Raw genomic sequence first — 19,166 nt, forward strand, 5'->3', positions numbered from 1 at the left:
TTCATAAATCTTATTATCTGGATTTTGACAGTTAAAGTTATTGTGGTTACCTCGTGTATTTCATGCAAGAAAACAAAAGGTTTTACTTAGCAGGTTTTCCTCGTAAGAACAGTAGATAGCTTTATGCTGACATTAGTTGACATGCTAATAACACTATTTATTGGCACTATTGTGTTGGACATTGGCGGACTCATTGACAGCGTAAAAATTTATGCGGACTGAGAAACCTACGTTTACGACAGGTAGGTTGTAAGGGAACATAGTGGTTTGATCCTTCACTGCTTGTATACAAAAATAATACTTGTCGATTTTTACTTTTCCGAATTACCACAAACTCTAGTTTATACTATCTGAAATACTAAGAATTTGTTTAGAATTTATAACTTTACATTTAGGTATAATAAGATTAGTCATGACGCAGGTTTTCCTTTAGACTTAACTCTTACAGAGTCGGATACAATTTTGGTTTCTTTTAAAGGGTATACTTGATTATTTTTGAAGGGATACAAAGATATTAACTGAATGTATGGATGAGCATTGCAGGTCTAAATTTATGTTTCCATTTACCACTAAAAATGTCAATATCAGCAATACAAATATTTTCTATGTATTAGAATTAACAAGGTACAACGGTTACTACTTCATTACAAGATTAACCGGGTTTAACGTTAAAATCTGAAACTAAAGCATAAACTTCAATGTGAAGACAAACAAGTGCATTTTCTTTATTTAAGAATTCTTATACGTGATGTAAATAATATGTGAAATGTACAGAATGAAATACCTGAAAATGCAAAAATGCAAAACGATTTAATATAGAAATGTCCGTAATCTAAGAGTCGGTATGTAAGCTGACGTTCATGGAAATTAACAGTCATGCAGTGAAGTTTTAGAAATATTTTGCTTCGTACTAGATGCAGAGTCTCAACAAACAGGCTGTAATACTGCTAGCAATTAACTTCCCTGACATTTTCTACAATGGTTTCTTCTAAGGAAAAGGTTATAAGTTATGCTTTGAGTGCAAACGGAAATAATTGATCTCTAAAAGATATTGTGAAGGAAACTTAGATTTTCGAAATATTTAGAGAGTACTCGTAGATTAGTAAAACTTGCTGAATTTTTGTCTACTACTAAAGAACATGCCGCTGTGCCACTGAGAGGCGTTTTTATTAAGATCAAGCCATGATTCCCAGACATAGAAGATAACCAATAACATTTTAAATTAAGAGCGACAGTGAGTTTTTTTCAACATAACTAATTTAGGTATTCAACAGGGAATGATCTTGTACTTATGACAACAAACCATAATTATACTCTATTGTGCGGACTTACAACGCTAGAAACCGGGTTTCGATACCCGTGGTGGGCAGAGAACAAATAACCCATTGTGTAGCTTTGTGCGTAACTTCAAACAACAATTTAATAAAAACTGTAGATAGTATCATATCATCTGTTAAAGTTAAATATATTTATTATGATAGTCGTGATACGGTGAGGTATCGTGTGCACAGGCTTTTAACAATCACAATATAACACAACAAGATACCAGCCACTTACGTAGGGATTAAAACATTGATATATTGCATTATTAGGCTCTGCCTTCCTCTACAGTTACCCTTTTATCACACTTTGTTGTTGCTCTTTTACATAGCTTATTGTTTTTAATATGTAATTTCCATACTAATTGCATTACTTAGTACATTCGTCAACGAGTATAAGAATCAATGAAAGCTTATTTCATCAGACTTTTCACGCTATGGTGAAAAATGTGATAAATTGTTAGATTAAAAGAAGTGGTGACCCTTTCAAGTCATCACGATAACATATGATCGCGCATAGCTATAATGTTGATGCAATTCTGAACAAAAAGAAAATAATAATCACATGCATTTTCAGCAAATAAACATTAAAGTACTCGCAAACTGTCATTACAAAATAACTAGGAAAAATCACTCCACGAAGTAACTAAAAAAAGTCATTAATGTTATTCACTCAGAAAAAATCATATTTTAGGATTAACACAAAACATAAACTGTCTTCGTGGAGGAATTGTTTGTTTTTAATCTCATGCAAAGCTACAAGAGGGCTATCTGCGCTAGCCGTCCCTAATTTAGCAGTGTAAGACTAGAGGGAAGGCAGCTAATCATCACCACCCACCGCCAACTCTCGGGGTACTCTTTTACCAACGAATAGTGGAATTGACCGTCACATTATAACGCCCCACGGCTGAAAGGGCGAGCATGTTTGGTGGGACGGAGATTCGAACCCGTAACCCTCAGATTGCGAGTCGACTGCACTAACCATCTGGCCATGCTGGGCCTCGTGGAGGGATTGTTTGCTGCATATAGAGACTGTAATTCGTCATTAAAATCAATATCACTGTTAGGTGCTTAGTGGATGTAAAGGCAGTATTTTTATTCTTTATATTTTTGTTTTTGACGTCTTGGCTGTGCGGAAGTATTTTTGGTAAGCATTTATATATATATATGTGTGTGTAAATCCGTTAGTGGTGTAAGGGGAGAATACAAGGAGTTAATTGACTAAAGGCGTACTATACAGTCTCGTTTGGAATTCCTATTTCCGAGTAAAATGTCATATGGAATTCAGTGAATGCCTAGGTACCTTGTTGGTATAATCTTATTTTATTTCTTCTGGAACCACATAAAGGGGACTTATATTTGCAGGGTGACTGAGTAAAAATGCCGTTCTAGTTTTATAAGCTTCCTATCAGGTAGCTTCTGGTAATACAGACCATTGATATTGTCATTGATGTTCACTCTCCGACTCTCCATTTTCTTGTAGAGACGTAATTCTGCTAGAACAAACCATTCACTTTAACTTTGGAGTACGATCTCCAGATCATCAGTTCCCCATCAGCTTGTTATTCTAGCTCCTATGAGGTTTTTATCCTAGTATAATGGTTCGTCGATCTTGGCTTTTAAGTCTAATTTTTTCAATTTCATTTTTGTGTTAAAATGTTATTCAAGTAGAATGTAACATTTATCGTAGCCTTATATCTCACTCCCGATTCTCCAATTTTATATCAAGACAGTTCTGTGAGAATAGATCCTTGATATCCAACTTTTTCTCAGGTCATTATTATGGTGAAATGGATCATTGATCTTAACTTTAAAGTTTATATTTTAATTCTCACTTCCTGTGAGAATGATTGTGACGAAATAGATGTTTTTTTTTTCTAGTCTTGAGTCCAATAACCAATTCTATAGTTTTCTAGGAAGAGATTATTGACTTAAGCCTTGAACCTCATTCTCCATAAATTCGAATTTCTATCGAGATGTCTCTGATAAACATTTTATTAACTTTTGCCTCGAAATCCACTGTTCGTATAGTAAACGTTTCATCGGGATGATACAGTTAGAATAAGCTACAGCTTCTTGCTACATATATAACAGGCAATTTTGAATTATCTGGATCATCTCTTCCATCTCGCATGTACCAATTTGTAACACTATGTTAAAACATAGTAAATCTTTCGAATCTTATAAAAATTCAAATACAGTTTGTTCAATGTGAAAACATATTGTCATTCCCCCTCCCTCCAAGTGTCTTTTATATTGCTGGTTTTATTTCCAAGTAATACGTTGATCACCTAGTAGCGTTTATACTGCTGGTTTCATTTCCAAGTAATACGTTGATCACTTAGTAGTGTTTATATTGTGAGTTTCATTACCAAGTAACATGTTTACCACCTAGTATATTTTATATTGCTGGTTTTATTTTTAAGTAACATGTTAACCATACTCTGCTTTACTGATTGTTTATTTAAATATTATCTGTTAAATTTTTCTATGCACTACCTGTGGCAGGTATCTCTATAATGTGGCTTTCCTACCTTCATGTAGCTATATATAATATGGATTTTCTACCTTCAGATAGCTCTATAACCTGACTTTCCTACCTTCAGGTAGCTATATATAACCTGACTTTCTTACCTACAGGTAGTTACATAATCTGGCTTTCCTACCTTCAAGCAGCTATATAATCTGGCTTTCCCACCTGTAGCTATATAATCTGGATTTTCTACCTTCAGGTAGCTTAATAATCTGACTTTTACACCTACAAGTAGCTATGTAATCTGGCTTCTTTCCTTCCTTTAGCTAGCTATATAATCTGGTTTTCCTACCTTCTAGGCACCATATTTCTAGTTCTTCTCCTGAAACTGAACACATAATTTTTTTCTTATGGAAAATGCTTGCTGCTTCTTTGCATGGATTGAGAACAGTAACATCTCGCCCTACGTGTCGTTTTTTCAGAACTAAAATAAATATTTCATAAGGTGTTAACTAAGGAATAAAAAATATCCGTCATTTGAAGTATTATTGTGTTTTTATTTTGGAAAAAGCTTCAGGACTTGGTAAGTGAGATGGAATGCTGGTAACAAAGAACAAAAACGGGTGTAATAGAAACTCGAGTTCACATCGAAGTAGTTGATGTTTAAGTAATTGATAATATAAATAGCATCTCGATTATTACTACGCCTATCGAATTCCAGCCGGTCTGTTGAGCCCTGGTACTAAGCGAAAGGCCTCGTCGACACTTGTTGTAGCAAGTACAGTGTGGCTGGCATATCATTACATTCTTATTTATTTTCACACTTAAGTTCTTTGAATTACTAGAATTTTCTTCTCCTGTTCATTGTGGTTATACGTAGCGTCTCTATCATAACTATTTCTGTCGTATCCCAGGTGGCCTGATGAGTACTACTATTGGGCAAAAGTCCTCGTCGACACTGGATATAGCATTCTTCCTTACTTTCACTGATAAGTCCTTGTCATTAAGATATATTTATGAATAGCAACCTTTTTTGAGTTAGCTCAAAAATTACATCTTACCTGCTAAAGTCTGTACAGCAAAAAAATTTTACTGCCACTAAAGACCGAAACAAACGACATTTATAAGCATAATAAGATATGTTTTGAAAAAACTCATCGAATCGACTGGTTTCAGTAACAGCTGTTGTCATCATCAGGACTGTCATTACATTTTGACACATTTCAAATATGGTCACCCTAGCAAGAATAGTTCTGTAATAGTTATCCCAGGAAACAGGCCTGAAATAAGATAGGAAATGTGTCGTTATGTGAGCGTGGATCTTAAAGATAACACACACTTAAAATCTTTTTCAAGTGACCTATTTGACCAGAGAATCTTTCAGTCACAGTCTATGTTTATCTCCCATAATATAAAGTTCAGAATTCTAATTAACTAAAATCTTGACTTGGCAACTTTTTTTTAGCACAGGAGTTAATTATGCCAAATTACTTTTACTTGCAAGGTATACAAAAAAAAACCACGTAAACTTTTGTGCAATATTTCCAACTTATTTCTTTCATCTTTGGAAGTCAACTTTGTACCTTTTTGAAACTAATTTACAATTTAAAACGCAAATATTATATTATACTTCTTGGTTCAACGTTTTTCTTATTGAATTTTCAAGATACTTCAATAAATCCCCAATACAAACTACTTGTTGAAAGAATGGGTTCTGAGTGTTCGATATTTTCTGATGATAATGATGTTTTTAAATCACCTGAAAATTTCCTTAAATTTCTTAGCCTCCTTAACCGTAAACATTGTTAAAATATAAAAATCAAAGTTGTTAAACATCTTGGACAAACCTACCCACGAATTAACTGTTTTTATGTGTGCATGTCTTTCTTGTGTTTGAAGCTTTTCTTAGGATTTAAGTTGTAATTTACTAAAAATTTACAAATATTCTATAGCACAATACAAACACAGATTTATCTTGCAGTAAAAATAACAAAAATTAAACCACTAAATATCTCTGTTTGAATCAATAAACATTCCAGTATAAAACCTGATTCTAAGTTTAGTGTCGTCTGACACATATTAAAAACTTGTGACTAATATTAATTAACGTAATAGCGATTCTACATCACTGAAACGTCCGGTTGAGGCAACAATACTGACAATCACAAAGTTGACTGGTGAAATATTCATTAAAAATCTGTGATAAACAGCTACTTGTCAGCGATTGCAAAATCACTAAATCTACTGACGAGGCATCCAAACTGACAATTAAGTATACTAATACTGACTATAAATCACTGACGAGGCTAATAAGGCATAAGTTGTAAATCAAATATACTAACAATGATTATAAAATAACTTAGTTGCCTACTGAGACAACAATGCCGACATTCAAAGATACAATTGATCATTTATCAAAGCCCCCAGTGGCACAGCGGTATGTCTGCGGACTTACAACGCTAGAATCCGGGTTTCGATACCCGTTGTGAGCAAAGCACAGATAGCCGGTTGTGTAGCTTTGTGATTAATTACAAACAAACCAATCGTTTATTAAAAATCATCAACAAACTAATTTGTTCAACCAACATTACTATATCCCAACTTTTCAATAATCATTTAATAGTTAGTCCGATATATAATACGGAATAATAAATTAGGCACAAGTAGTAACATCCGTCACACAAACTAATTTATTTCAGGTTACTTTCTTTGTGATTGAAAATGACTTAAAACCCCCATAAATTTTAGTGAGTTCACTTAAAATCTTCCTATTTGAACTAAGTTCATACTGGCGTATTTAAAGTTACTCATTTCTACATCGAAAGCCTAGTACTGGGTTGTTTTGTTAAATATTAAAAATGAATGTGTTAGTGATCAGTCTAGATCAGTTTAAAATTTTGTCTGCCAGTCATAGTGTCCACAGAACTTTAAAAGTTGCGGAAAAACAAGAAAAGGAACATCTGCACGTAACTTTTTTTCACAACAATTTACAAACTCGTTTCATTTAACTCTTAATTTTTAGCTATTAAACTTACTTTGTCAGTTGCCCCGTAATATAATGCATTCAAGAATGTGTTATTTTCTACAGAATTACATACGTATCATACACATATGATATCATATGCTCAAATTTGTTTTACCTGACATATAGGTAAAACAAACTTGAGCATATAGAATTGAGTTATACGTGTGGTCAACACTGCCTCACCATTTTCTCAATATATCGATATTGCACGTTTCAATCATGTGGTTTGGCTTCTGAGAACCTCCATGAGATTAGTTTTGACAAGTCCTATCATACAGCTAGTTGCTTGTATTTCTTGTTTTTTATTTAGTAACAGAAACGTATTTTACAAAGAAATGTTTTCATCTATAAAAGTACTTGAAGTGCGAGCAGTATTTCACGGCTCCTTAACTGTTAGACGAAATCTTTCCACTTAAAATGTCAATCTCAGTATGAGAATACGAATGGATACCATGGACAATTCAAGTCGGCTTGACCATCTCCTGTATTTAGAGTAAAATGCGATACATATATTCCGGTCCTAATATACCTGAGAAAACCTAATGCTAAATCTTGTGCCAAGCAGCAGTTACTGAACGACCTGAGAATCGTCTTTTCTGTGTAACGTTGCCTAACTTTAATTAATATATGTTTGTTTGTTTTAAATTACAATAGAACACGAAAAGAGATTTTTTAACAGGCAAACTTTTTCTTATTCCTTTTTAAATGTGTATTTAGGAGCATAGAAAAGCTCTACTTTTCTTTTGTTTTGCAGCTTTCTTTTCATCCTTGAATGGAGCCAAGTACTCTTAAAAGCTTCGTTAAAATAAAGGAAACGCTAGCCGTCTTATCTCCAGTAACGTGTTTTATGTCATGGTCTGAGTTTCAATTATTTCAGCATATGACTACAGAGGTTTTTTTTTATTATTATTTTTAGGCTGAGACATTTTATTTTCTAAAGCTTTATTTGTCTCACGTTCTGAAAATCCCGATCATGTAAAGTCAAAAAAAAAATTTTAATACATCGAATATTAATAAGAAAAGATAAAAATTAGTATTATTATTATGTTACCGGAAAAAGTTGAGTCTGCTTATTCAGAGATTGAGAGAAAATCATCAATAGATAAAAAAACTCACTCTAGGCAAGAATGAAAACGGCAGATTTTGAAAGACGAATTCATTCTGAGCACGTGACGATACTCATACACGAAATTAATTAAGATTAAGATTAAGAATAAACGAAGCTCATTTCAATGAATTAAATTATACCTGCTTTGACATGATATGACTGTCTAACTCTTTTTGTGAACTATTTATCAGTAGAACTAGTTATTATGTCTAGATTTCGCATAACTGTTATAATTGTAAACACAAGAGGTTTGTTAAAATTTATCGCGTGTTATTTATGAATATATTATTATATATGTAAACCGTTTGACTGCTTTATTATTTAATTATTATTATAAAATTTGGATTGTTTTGTTTGCATTTTCCATAATAACAAACGTTTTAACGCTTAAACGGCCTACTTTTGGTGAGTAATGATTTAATAGGAATTACGAACTTAGCTGTTTCGTTTTATTTTAGTAGAGTGGTGATTTTGTAAAAGTGATAATTGTCGTTTTCATTTTGTTATTGGGTAAGAAAAAAAGATTACGTAATTTTATGATCTTCTGTATTTGGACGCGCGGAACTTAGCATCATTTTTGATATACATTTGCAGAATTATAGAATTGTTAAATAATATCAACAGGGGAAACAACTGAAAAACTTTTGGTTTGTTTATTTTTGAATTTTGCGCAAAACTACACGAGGGCTATCTGCGCTAGTCGTTCCTAAATTTAGCAGTGAAAGACCAGAGGAAAGGTAGCTAGTCATCACTACCCACCGCCAACTCTTGGGCTACTCTTTTAGCAACGAATAGTGGGATTGACCGTCACATTATAACGTCCCCACGGCTGAAAAGTCGAGCATGTTTGGTAGGATGGGGATTCGAACCCGGGACCCTCAGGTTGCGAGTCGAGCGCCCTAACCACGTGGCCATACCGGGCAAAAACTTTTCGAACACGTTTCAGTACGTTTAAGGAATACGTGTATACGGAAACTTTCACTTCATGACTAGGTAGTCTTAATAAAAGACAAATGATTACAAACAAATCCCCCCCAAGTAGCACAGCGGTATGTCTGCGGACTTATAACACTAGAATCCGGGTTTCGATACCCGTGGTGGGCAGAGCACTTGTGTAACTTTGTGCTTAATTACAAACAAACAAAATTCAAATAAGTCTGCAGACAAATGAAGATATTTGGAAACGATAAAAAAAACTCAATTTGTGTTTGATAACAATGTGATTTATGAATCCAAGGTGACGTCTGACCACTCATAGCTCTGCTTCATGTTCATAAGAACAAAATACAGCAAATTTTTAGAGTGTCGAATTATGAACTATATAAAGGAACTGTTTTTTGTTAGGGAATTATTTATATAGAGTTATAATTTAGAAAGCTGACGATCAGCTATCGGTATATATAAAGGATGTGTATATATATGTGTACTCGTGTGCGTACGTGTATGCGTGTCTGTATGTGCGTGTGCGTCGGTATTTCTGAGTGTGAGTGTGGGTATTATCTGTGTGTGTGTGTGTGTCGGCGTGCGTGAGGATCTCATCTATGTGTGCATGCGTGTCTGTATATGTATGTATCTTATACTGTAAGATTTTTACTATGCTGTCGAATTCCTACTAACGATTAATATTAGCTTACGATATTTGTTATCATAGAGAAAGATTGCTTGAGTTTAATTACAATATAATTTTTTTAGGCACAAAGATGCACATTGGGTTACCCGAGTTAAGCCCACCACAGGGATCAAATACTGAATTTTAGTGTTATTTAAAAACGGTTTTATTATGAGGATATAAGAAGCATTACCAAGTCATTTCTTTCCCACTGTTAAGCAAGTAACAATCATTTCATGCTTAATCTAAAGCAATCAATGTCATTTGCAGTACAATAACTACAAATAGGTACTTCAGCAAAACTATGCTATTTAATAAATGCGCACGTATTTTGCAATGCATGTACGTAAATTAAACGATTTGTTTTGAAATGCATCATAATACGTCAGATGTGTAGCAATACAACTTTGCATAGAAAAATTATCTTAGATAATGGACAGCGGTAAGTCTTCGGATTTTGAACGCTCAAATCAGGAGTTCGATTCCCTTCGGTGGATACAGCAGATAGCCCAATGTGGCTTGCTATAAGAAAACACACACACACTCTCTCTCTCTTAGATAATTTTACGCATATTACTTACGTGTACAAAAGTTCTTTTATGCATTTTACATTTAACGTCATCGTCCGAGAAATAACGCAAGAGAAAACTGAAATTGCAGTTACAGAAGAGCAGAAGAAGATAATTTGACATGGCGTTTCGATGTTGCCTTGTTGGTACAGTAAAACTGTCTGGTTTACTCGTGAACTTCCATTGTAAGATTTACTTTACAAATGAAACCATACCCACGGAAGGTCAATTCTCGCGAATCAGTTTTGAAACATTCTTGCAGGAACATATGTTTCAAAGTAAATCAGAGAGGGTTTTTAATCGCTTTATAGTATAAGATTAGAACATTTTCGACGTTTAAATCCTGCTTGTGAACGTCAACGATTTCTTGCCCTCTTTCTACTACGGTCGCTTTACTGCCTGGTATACTACCAATATATAGACTCATACATATAAAACAAGTTTTTCTGCGGTCGCTTTACTGCCTGGGATACTACCAAAATATAAACTCATACATATAAAACAAGTTTCACTACGGTCGCTTTATTGTCTGGGATACTACTAGAATACAGACTCATACATATAAAACAAGTTTTACTACGGTCGCTTTATTGCCTGGGATACTACCAATATATAGACTCATACATATAAAACAAGTTTTCTTTGTAATTGACGTTTGCATGAAGACTGTTTTACTTGTTCAGTTAATCATTAATAACGTTTCAGACTGGCTGATACAAGAAGTAAGCATAAAAAAAACACAGAATAGGAACGAATTTGGTTTGTTTAGAATTTCGCGTAAAGCACACCACACACCGCCAAATCTTGAGCTATTCTTTTACCTGTGACATTCACATTATAACACTCTCACGGTGATTCGAATCCGCGACCTGCGGATTGAGAGTCGAACAACCTCATTGTCAGGCCATGCCAGAACACTGAAAATGAGATAAACTTATAATATTAACATACGATAATGTTTTGGGACAATATGGGACCTATTGGTCCATCTCGACTGTTCCATTCTCTAAACTAAATTAGAATACTGTTTTAAATCTTAAAGCCCAGCCCTTATCATTCCTATACTTATCAAGCTTTTTTCTTAAACTCACTTAAATTTACTGCCTCTACAACATCCGAAGGCAACCTATTCCAAAGGCCAACCACCCTGTTTGAAAAATGAAACTGTCTGAGCTGAAGATGACTCCTACCTTACCAGAATCTACATTTGTGTCCCCTAGTCCTAATATTCTCACTGTTAAGTATGAAAAAAGATTATTCATCAACACTATCAAATCCCTTTACAATCTTAAACACCTCAATCAGATCCCCCTTATCTCTTCTTTTTTCAAGAGAAAACAGTATGAGAGATATCAGCCTCGTATGACAACCCCTCCATCTCAGGCATCATTCTAGTAATCCTTCTCTGAACTTTTTCCAACAACTAAATGTCCTTCCTAAGGTAAGGAGCCCAATACTAAACACAATATTCCAAATGTGGCCTAACCAGTGACCTGTACAAATGAAATTATAACCTATATAGACTTGTATTCAATATTTCTGTAGATGCAACCTAAAATAATATTTGTCCTGCCACTAGCAACAGCACAATGCTTGGATGGATTTAGAGACTGATCAACAAAGATTACACAAAGATCCCTTTCTTTCATGACACTGTTAAGATTATTCACATTCAAACTATATAATTATAGTTCAAATTATGATAACCCACATTCATTATCTTGCATTTATTATAATTAAAACCCATCTGCCATTCATTTACCCACCTCACTAAATGATCTAAATTTTTTTGTAAATCAGCAGCATCCTATCCACAGCTAGCAATACCCAATACCTTAATATCATCTGCAAATTTAAGTAATTTATTAACTATTCCTTCATTTATATCATTGATGTAATAAAGGTCAGGTGCTGTTTAACAAGCTTTAAGATATACATGCGAAATGCAAAAAATTATGTACCTTGAAAAAATTACTTCGAGCCTAAAAAGCAATTTCAAAGCGAAACGTTTTCAAAAAAAAAAATAATGCTCTATACAAATACATTTTTCAGCTACTAAGGTGTTATGGAAGTTATGAAAATATAATGTTGCCTAAACAAATGTTAACATTTCAATGTAAAAGTTTTGTCTCTAGAGCCTTAGTTGGATCTTCTAATGAAATGTCAAAATCAATAAAAATCACCAAAATGAACATTGAGTAAGCTCTTGATAGTTTGGGAAATGTGAGTTATTAAACAAATAAATTACATTTTTCTATGATAAGGTTAGTAACGCATCTACTTTGTATCAAACTAGTAAGATTTGAGCTGTGCAAAAAGAAGAACAAACAGCTAATAGAGTATACTGATAGACTACGTATATTAGGCTTACCTGTGGGCGCTCCAACTCTGAATAAAGATATTATCTGGAGAAGAAAGAACACCCATCGAGATTGGAGCAAAGCGCACTGGAACGTTCTTTGTAGATTCATTCCGCCCAGCTTCACGTGGCACGAGAAGTAATCATTGACGACGTGTGAAGTGATGAACGTTATTCCTTGTGACTGGAGTGTGGTGGCACTACCTTGGTATTTATCCACTGCACGCGGGGCAAACGGAAAGGTACTGAGCAAGTGCGCGTGTTGCATAACTCTAATTAACTGTATGGACACTAACATTTACCCCTCACGCATATACGTGTGTAATCTTAAAAAGCCTTACACGCAAGATAGGTTTAGATGTGACATTGTCTTTATAGATATATACCCATAAAGATTTGGATTAATGATCGAGACTTTACGTTTAAAATTAGGGTATCTTACACTCGAAACTTTAGGGGACATTTCATAATTAATAACATGTTTATTTACCCTGTAATTATAATTAGCGCTAGTATTTTCAATTCCATAATCTAAAGCTGAATTGTTTAACACTAATAAATTAATCATCACTTGTGATACTCATAACTATATATAATTTACAATTTCCTCCCAAAACTATAATTATGTCTCCACAGAGAGACGTACTGTTTCTTATTCTTCCAAACACTTTCCACTCGACCGTCATTTTCTCATTTCTCGGCGGATTGACTTGAAACTTGGTAGGGCTACACCTTTGTCCAATACACTCAGTCATCTTTCTCATTTTTTATATTTAGGACTTTTTAAAGATTTTATGGGATCGAAGGTCATAAAACCCCAAAATGTATATTTTGGGCTCCTATGCGGTCATATTTACAGCAATCAAGATGAAAATTGTCATAAATATATATTTTCATGCGCCAAACACATTGACATACAAGAAGTTGAATTTACCCGTTTTGATTCTTTTTAGGTGAGTCAGAGCTCACAAAAAGACATTTTTGGGGTTTTGGTCAATTATTCGACAGTACTTTGACCAATTTACATGTGATTTGGTACAAAGATACTTTTCTACAGGTCCCACATACTGAAAAACAAATATGATGGACTTGCTCATTTTTTAGTAATTACTGGGAGGTCAAAATACCACCAAAAGCAGAATTTTAGTGTGTTTTTTTTACAATTACTCTGCCGTATTTCAGCCAATTTACATAATATTTGGTACAAAAATACGTTTTTACAGAGATATAGAAAATTTTGGAATTTTTGTCTTTTGTTCAATTTTTTCAGCGAGGAAAGCACAACTTTAGATTTTCGTAAACTATTAATGTGTTATGTCAACCTTCTTGCAGGTCCCAGGCGGTGATATAGACAGTTTTCGAACTTTTCGGGTGTCAAAATTGGCCATGTTGGGATTGTGTGGTGGAGACGTGTTGCATTCGCTCACGAATGTTGGCCTCTTCAATTTCGTACATTTTCTTTGGGCTACCATTAGTTTCTATCTGGACTACTTTAAAGTTGCACATTGCATTATGCCGTAAATTGTTATTCCTTCACTGAAAGTCAATATTACGTGTATGTATACATGAAGGCATTTTATCGAGCACAAAAACATTCATTTGTTTAATGCTGCATTATACCAAGAGCAGAAAAGAAGCTTTCTTATTACTGTAAGCAGATCTTTTAATTAGGGCATAAAATGAAGAGTAAGGGTCCCATTGCTGTATCTGTAATCCAAGTCGGAGGCACGTTTCCAAGTCGTTGTAACTCGTGTTTCAAAGTCTGTTAAACAAGAAACTTATGTCTCCAAGATGTTAACAAAGATATTTGTGTCTCCAAAGCCGTTAATAAAGGTTTTTGTGTCTCCAAGTTTTAACAAATGTTCACATATTTATTAAAATAGATAAAAGTACTCATGCCTCCAAGCCATTAGTAAGGAAGTTTATTTACTACTAAAACATTACAAATGGATTTATCCTTTTGTGCCTTTGACAAAGAGGCTCATACCACAAAGGAGGCTGTTAGTTAGTAAACGAATTTATATCACCAAGCCGTTTAAAAGAGGCTTATCTTTTCAAGTCGTTCATAAAGGGTCTCACGTTTCCAAACTGTTAATAAAGAAAATTACAGCCATTACAAAGGGGCTTATCCTTTTAGGCCTTTGATAAAGAGGCTCTTGAATCCTAGCACGCTGTTAATAAACGAGTTTACATCTGCAAACCGTTAAATAGGTGTTTATCCTTTCAAATCATTGATAAAGGAGCTCATACCTCAAAGCTGTTAGTAACATCACATAAATATGGTTTAATCATCATCGGTAACACTTGATCTAACTAAGTTTGTTTATTTCAATGATAACTTGTACGTACTAGCTGTAACCAAAACTTACACAGAAACTCAATGAACATTTTTTTCTGAGGTAATTACGAGATCAGTAGATATATTAATACTAATTTCTAAAGGCTTTATACTTTATTATTCATCCCTGTTTAAATTAAACGCCCTCCATGCTACATTTCATCGCTTTTCAGTTGTTTTTAAGCATTTTTTTGTTCCTTTAATTCTGAACGAATAAAAGCACCCTAACAGACTTGAGATCAACAGTCTTTCAAGTTTCAGACTCACTACATAAAAGCTACATAAAAAGGGTTTAATTTTATTTCTATTTTTAATATTCGTAAAATAAAACGTATTTCTAAAAACGACTACATATAGTCGAATGAGCCTGTTGAATTGTTGCTAAGTCTCGTTATCGAGGTTTCTGTGCTAACGATTCGTAAAATTAGCTCCAAATGGCGGCTAAAATTAATCGAAGGACTTTGTGTACTAAGTGAAAAACGCTATAGAAAAAATGCTTCGACGTGTTTTTTATCTTTATAATGATTTGTGTTGTTTTTTTAACTTGAAAGCTGATTTAGTGCAGTAATAAACTGAGATATAAAATAGTTGGTTGCGAACTGCAAAAGCAAAACATTAAATGTGTTTTAAATAACTATTATTTGACACAACATGAAAAGTTTTACATGTAATCTAAGGCGACCTTGCTTCTACTCCTATCACGTAAATTGTTGTATTTTATATGTCATTTTCCCGAAAATTTTATTTGTTTCAGAATAAAGCCATATTGGGCTATCTGCTTTATTACTGCGGGTAATCGAACCCTGAATTTTAGCATCGTAAGTCAGTAGACTTACCGTTGCCCATCGAGAATTATCCGCAAACTACTAACTTGTTTATATTCACTGCTGATGGGATCCCCCCCCCCAGTAGCACAACAGTATGTCTGCGGACTTACAACGCTAGAAACCAGGTTTCGATATCCGTGGTGGGAAGAGCACAGATAGCCCATTATGTAACTTAACTTGAAACAAACAAACTGATGGGATCTATGTGTTGTGTCATATTGAGTTATGTTTATGAGGTGCATGAATAGTTTTGAAAAGTGTGTGTGTAAAAAATAAACAATCAATGAGATCTTTCGATAATCATATAACTAATTACTTTTTTACTGCATTTTTGGTTATTAATATCAATTTGCTTTTTATATGTATGTAATTACCTAGTATTTATAAAATTTGAATGTGAATGTTTAGATGAGTTATATTAATTAAATACTTATCTGCCTAGAAAGAGGCCGATGAAGAAGAGGGATAACTATAGGCGGCAAAAAAAGAATTTGTTAGATTTCTTTGCGTAATATATTTTTAGGAATTCGTTAGAAAGAAAGCTTTATCTAACTAATAAAAAGGTTTTTTTCTCATTTAATTTTCTCTGTAGTTGCTTTGCCCAGTATTTCAGTTATTTTTTTCTTAACTGAATAACAAGTTTTTCATTGTATAGTTTACAATTTTTTGTTCGAAATTTTAAAAAATTTTTTATGATGAATTAAAGCAGCATCGAGAACACCAATACATGTACAACGTTTAGCCTAAAACATCGCTGTCTATAAATATATATATATCGAGAAAAAAATAATGTACGGACTTTGAAAGTCTTCCCAAAGGCTGATAACAACAACAGAAAAAAAAACAGAGAAGAAGCTGTTTCTTCAGGGAAATGCGCAAAACTAGAGAAAATCCCTTGTGAGAGAAAAAATTGCATTTAGCTGAAACGCAAGAAGAGGAAAATCGTGTAATTGCACGAAAGTTTAGATACCAAAACACATTCGATGAAGGCCTGGGAAGAAAGTCCATGCAAAGGATAGTTCTGATTCTACTCATGAATATAAGTACGAGAAATTTCATAAGATTCACAGACAAAAAAAAGTCTGATGAGCTATCGACCATCCTGGTGTTTTCGGAACAATTTAGATAGTGGTAAAGAAGGAATGCGAAACAGACAAGGACGGCAGAACAAAATATAGCACAGATTCATTAGGGAAAGCATTTCTATAAAAGATTAGAAACCACAAGTTAAAGATGAAATAGGAAGAAATAAATTAACTGAACTTTTATGTAGCCAAAGGACGAACAACTATTGCGTGTTATAGCGTGTTATTTAAGTGTTTTACCAAAGATAGTAAAAATAAAACGTTGAAACCTGGTTCCTCATGGGCTTAATGCTTTTTCAGACATTGTTCGACTGTAAGCAAAATGCTGTAATGTAGAATTTTAGTAAACAGTAAAACTAAAACGTTGAAACCTGGTTCCTCATGGGCTTAGTGCTTTTTCAGACATTGTTCGACTGTAAGCAAAATGCTGTAATGTAGAATTTTAGTAAACAGTAAAACTAAAACGTTGAAACCTGGTTCCTCATGGGCTTAGTGCTTTTTCAGTCATTGTTCGACTGTGGAAGACTGTAAGAAAAATGCTGTAATATAGAATTTTAATCTTCAAAGGATGATCCCGTTAACATATCTATAACACACACGCCCAACAAAACATTTTAGCTAACTTCCAATCCGAAGAGCTGTTCGTGGCCTAGTTCTTAGTGTGCTCGTACTATGAGTCCAAGGATTTGTGGTACGCGACCCATTGCTACGAAAACGTGCTCCGCAATTTAGGGACCTAACGGTATTATAAGGGTAACAGTCAAATCCTACTATACGATCAGACACGAGTAACCCAAGAGACGGCGGTGGGCGCTGTTGAGCATTTGACTTCCCTCCAGGCTATCAGTTCAAGATTAGGGACGGCCATGTGCAGATAACTGTTGCTAAAATAGTTTTACACAGGATGTTCACTCAAATAAAGATTTACAAAGGGTGTGAATCGTATTAATAACGAAACAAGTAAATTAGCAAACATTGAGTAGTTTAATAGCCAGAACCAACATAACGTATAATCATCTTAAACACATGAACAATGTCATTTAACAAGGTGAACACAAGAGTTTTTTTTTCTTTACCTATTTAGTTATCAAGACATTTCTCTGTGAGCTCTCAATTTCCTGCTCTTCAGGAATTTCAGTTTCGATCTATTATAAAATCAATAACATATCTCCGGTGAAAGTTGGTACTAAACAGGTAATACCAATTGTAGTATTTGTAAAATGTCTACATGCAGTAACACATATACATATGATGCAGGTTGGCCATAATTCACAAAAAAAAAATCTTATTTTTATTAAATTTTTCGCTTGAGGTTTTGGATAGGATAAAAAAAAAAAGCTCTTGAGATGCTAAAATAACGATGGCAGAAATCGAACGTTACAGGACAATTTGTATAATGCTATCATTCATAGTTTGGTTTGCAAAAAACTGTAAAGGATATGGAGATAAACAGTTTTATCACACACTACCTAGTTGTTAGAATATTTTAACACACTGCTAACATAATTACATGCTAGACAGTTTCAACTTTTTGTGATAAAACTTCTTTTGATAAAACGCTGAGAGACGTATATGATGATAGCCACAAAATTCGGTCGTATCTTTCTGTGACTACAACTACGGTAACAGATTCTTTTAGGTGTTATTTACTGCTGCCCAAGATGGCCAAACTAGCTAAGCCTCTGTATATTGATTTTTATGAAGTTAACTTACACTACGGAGTAATTGATAAGTCAGACTATACGCACTGATTTTTCTCTTTCTCTTCTTTTTTTTTTTTTGCAACTGCATAGTGTAATCTAAGGCCCCTTTAGTCATGTTCAATCTCATAAAAAACTGCAATATGAAAGGTTGCTTTCAATAAAGCCCAACGCAATCAGTAACTGGTGCTTACAGTTCGCATTTTCATCGCTGCGTTTGGTTTTATCACATTTTTCTATTGCTAATGATCGATTTATAAAATAAAAGGAGAGGTATTTCGTCTTAATATTTGTAGTTGAATTTGATATATGCTTAAAGCTTAACGTATATAAGAGTGAACATTTAATTGTTTTAATTATTTACTTTTTAAAATTCGGACGACTAAAATATTGCCAATTTATGAAGATAAAACGTCTCCTTTTCATTATGTTTGGTTAAATTGAACAAAGTCGGTTTCTTTTAACGTTTTATACACCTTTAACTTGCAAGCACATCAGTCTCTTACCTGAAATAATAGGGATAAAATACACTTGAATGCATATCAATGAACCCGATGCAGTTAGAACAAAATATATTGTTCTAAATTCAAGCATATACTTAATAATCATTTTGAATATTAACAGAAAACATGAATAAAATCTTGTATAACCCCCCTTTCTAAACATTTATGAGGGAAGACAGCTAGTCATTAACACAGACTGCCAACTTTTAGGCTACTTTAATGATACAGTCCAATTTAACAATCACTCTTAC

The 19,166-nt window shown here is 33.8% G+C and overlaps 1 protein-coding gene across 1 annotated transcript in view; it reads right to left on the reverse strand.

The window, feature by feature from the left end:
- LOC106459555 (lachesin-like) overlaps positions 1 to 12,711 on the reverse strand; it is a 50,983-nt gene extending 38,272 nt beyond the window's left edge. The window contains exon 1 of the mRNA XM_022386063.1: positions 12,475 to 12,711. Within this exon, the coding sequence (XP_022241771.1) occupies positions 12,475 to 12,574 (100 nt within the window). The 5' untranslated portion in view covers positions 12,575 to 12,711. The remainder of the gene's footprint in view (positions 1 to 12,474) is intronic.
- Positions 12,712 to 19,166: the final 6,455 nt, after the last annotated feature.

Source organism: Limulus polyphemus, unplaced genomic scaffold, assembly GCF_000517525.1.
Source record: "Limulus polyphemus unplaced genomic scaffold, Limulus_polyphemus-2.1.2 Scaffold627, whole genome shotgun sequence".
NCBI classification, from domain to species: Eukaryota; Metazoa; Arthropoda; class Merostomata; order Xiphosura; family Limulidae; genus Limulus; species Limulus polyphemus.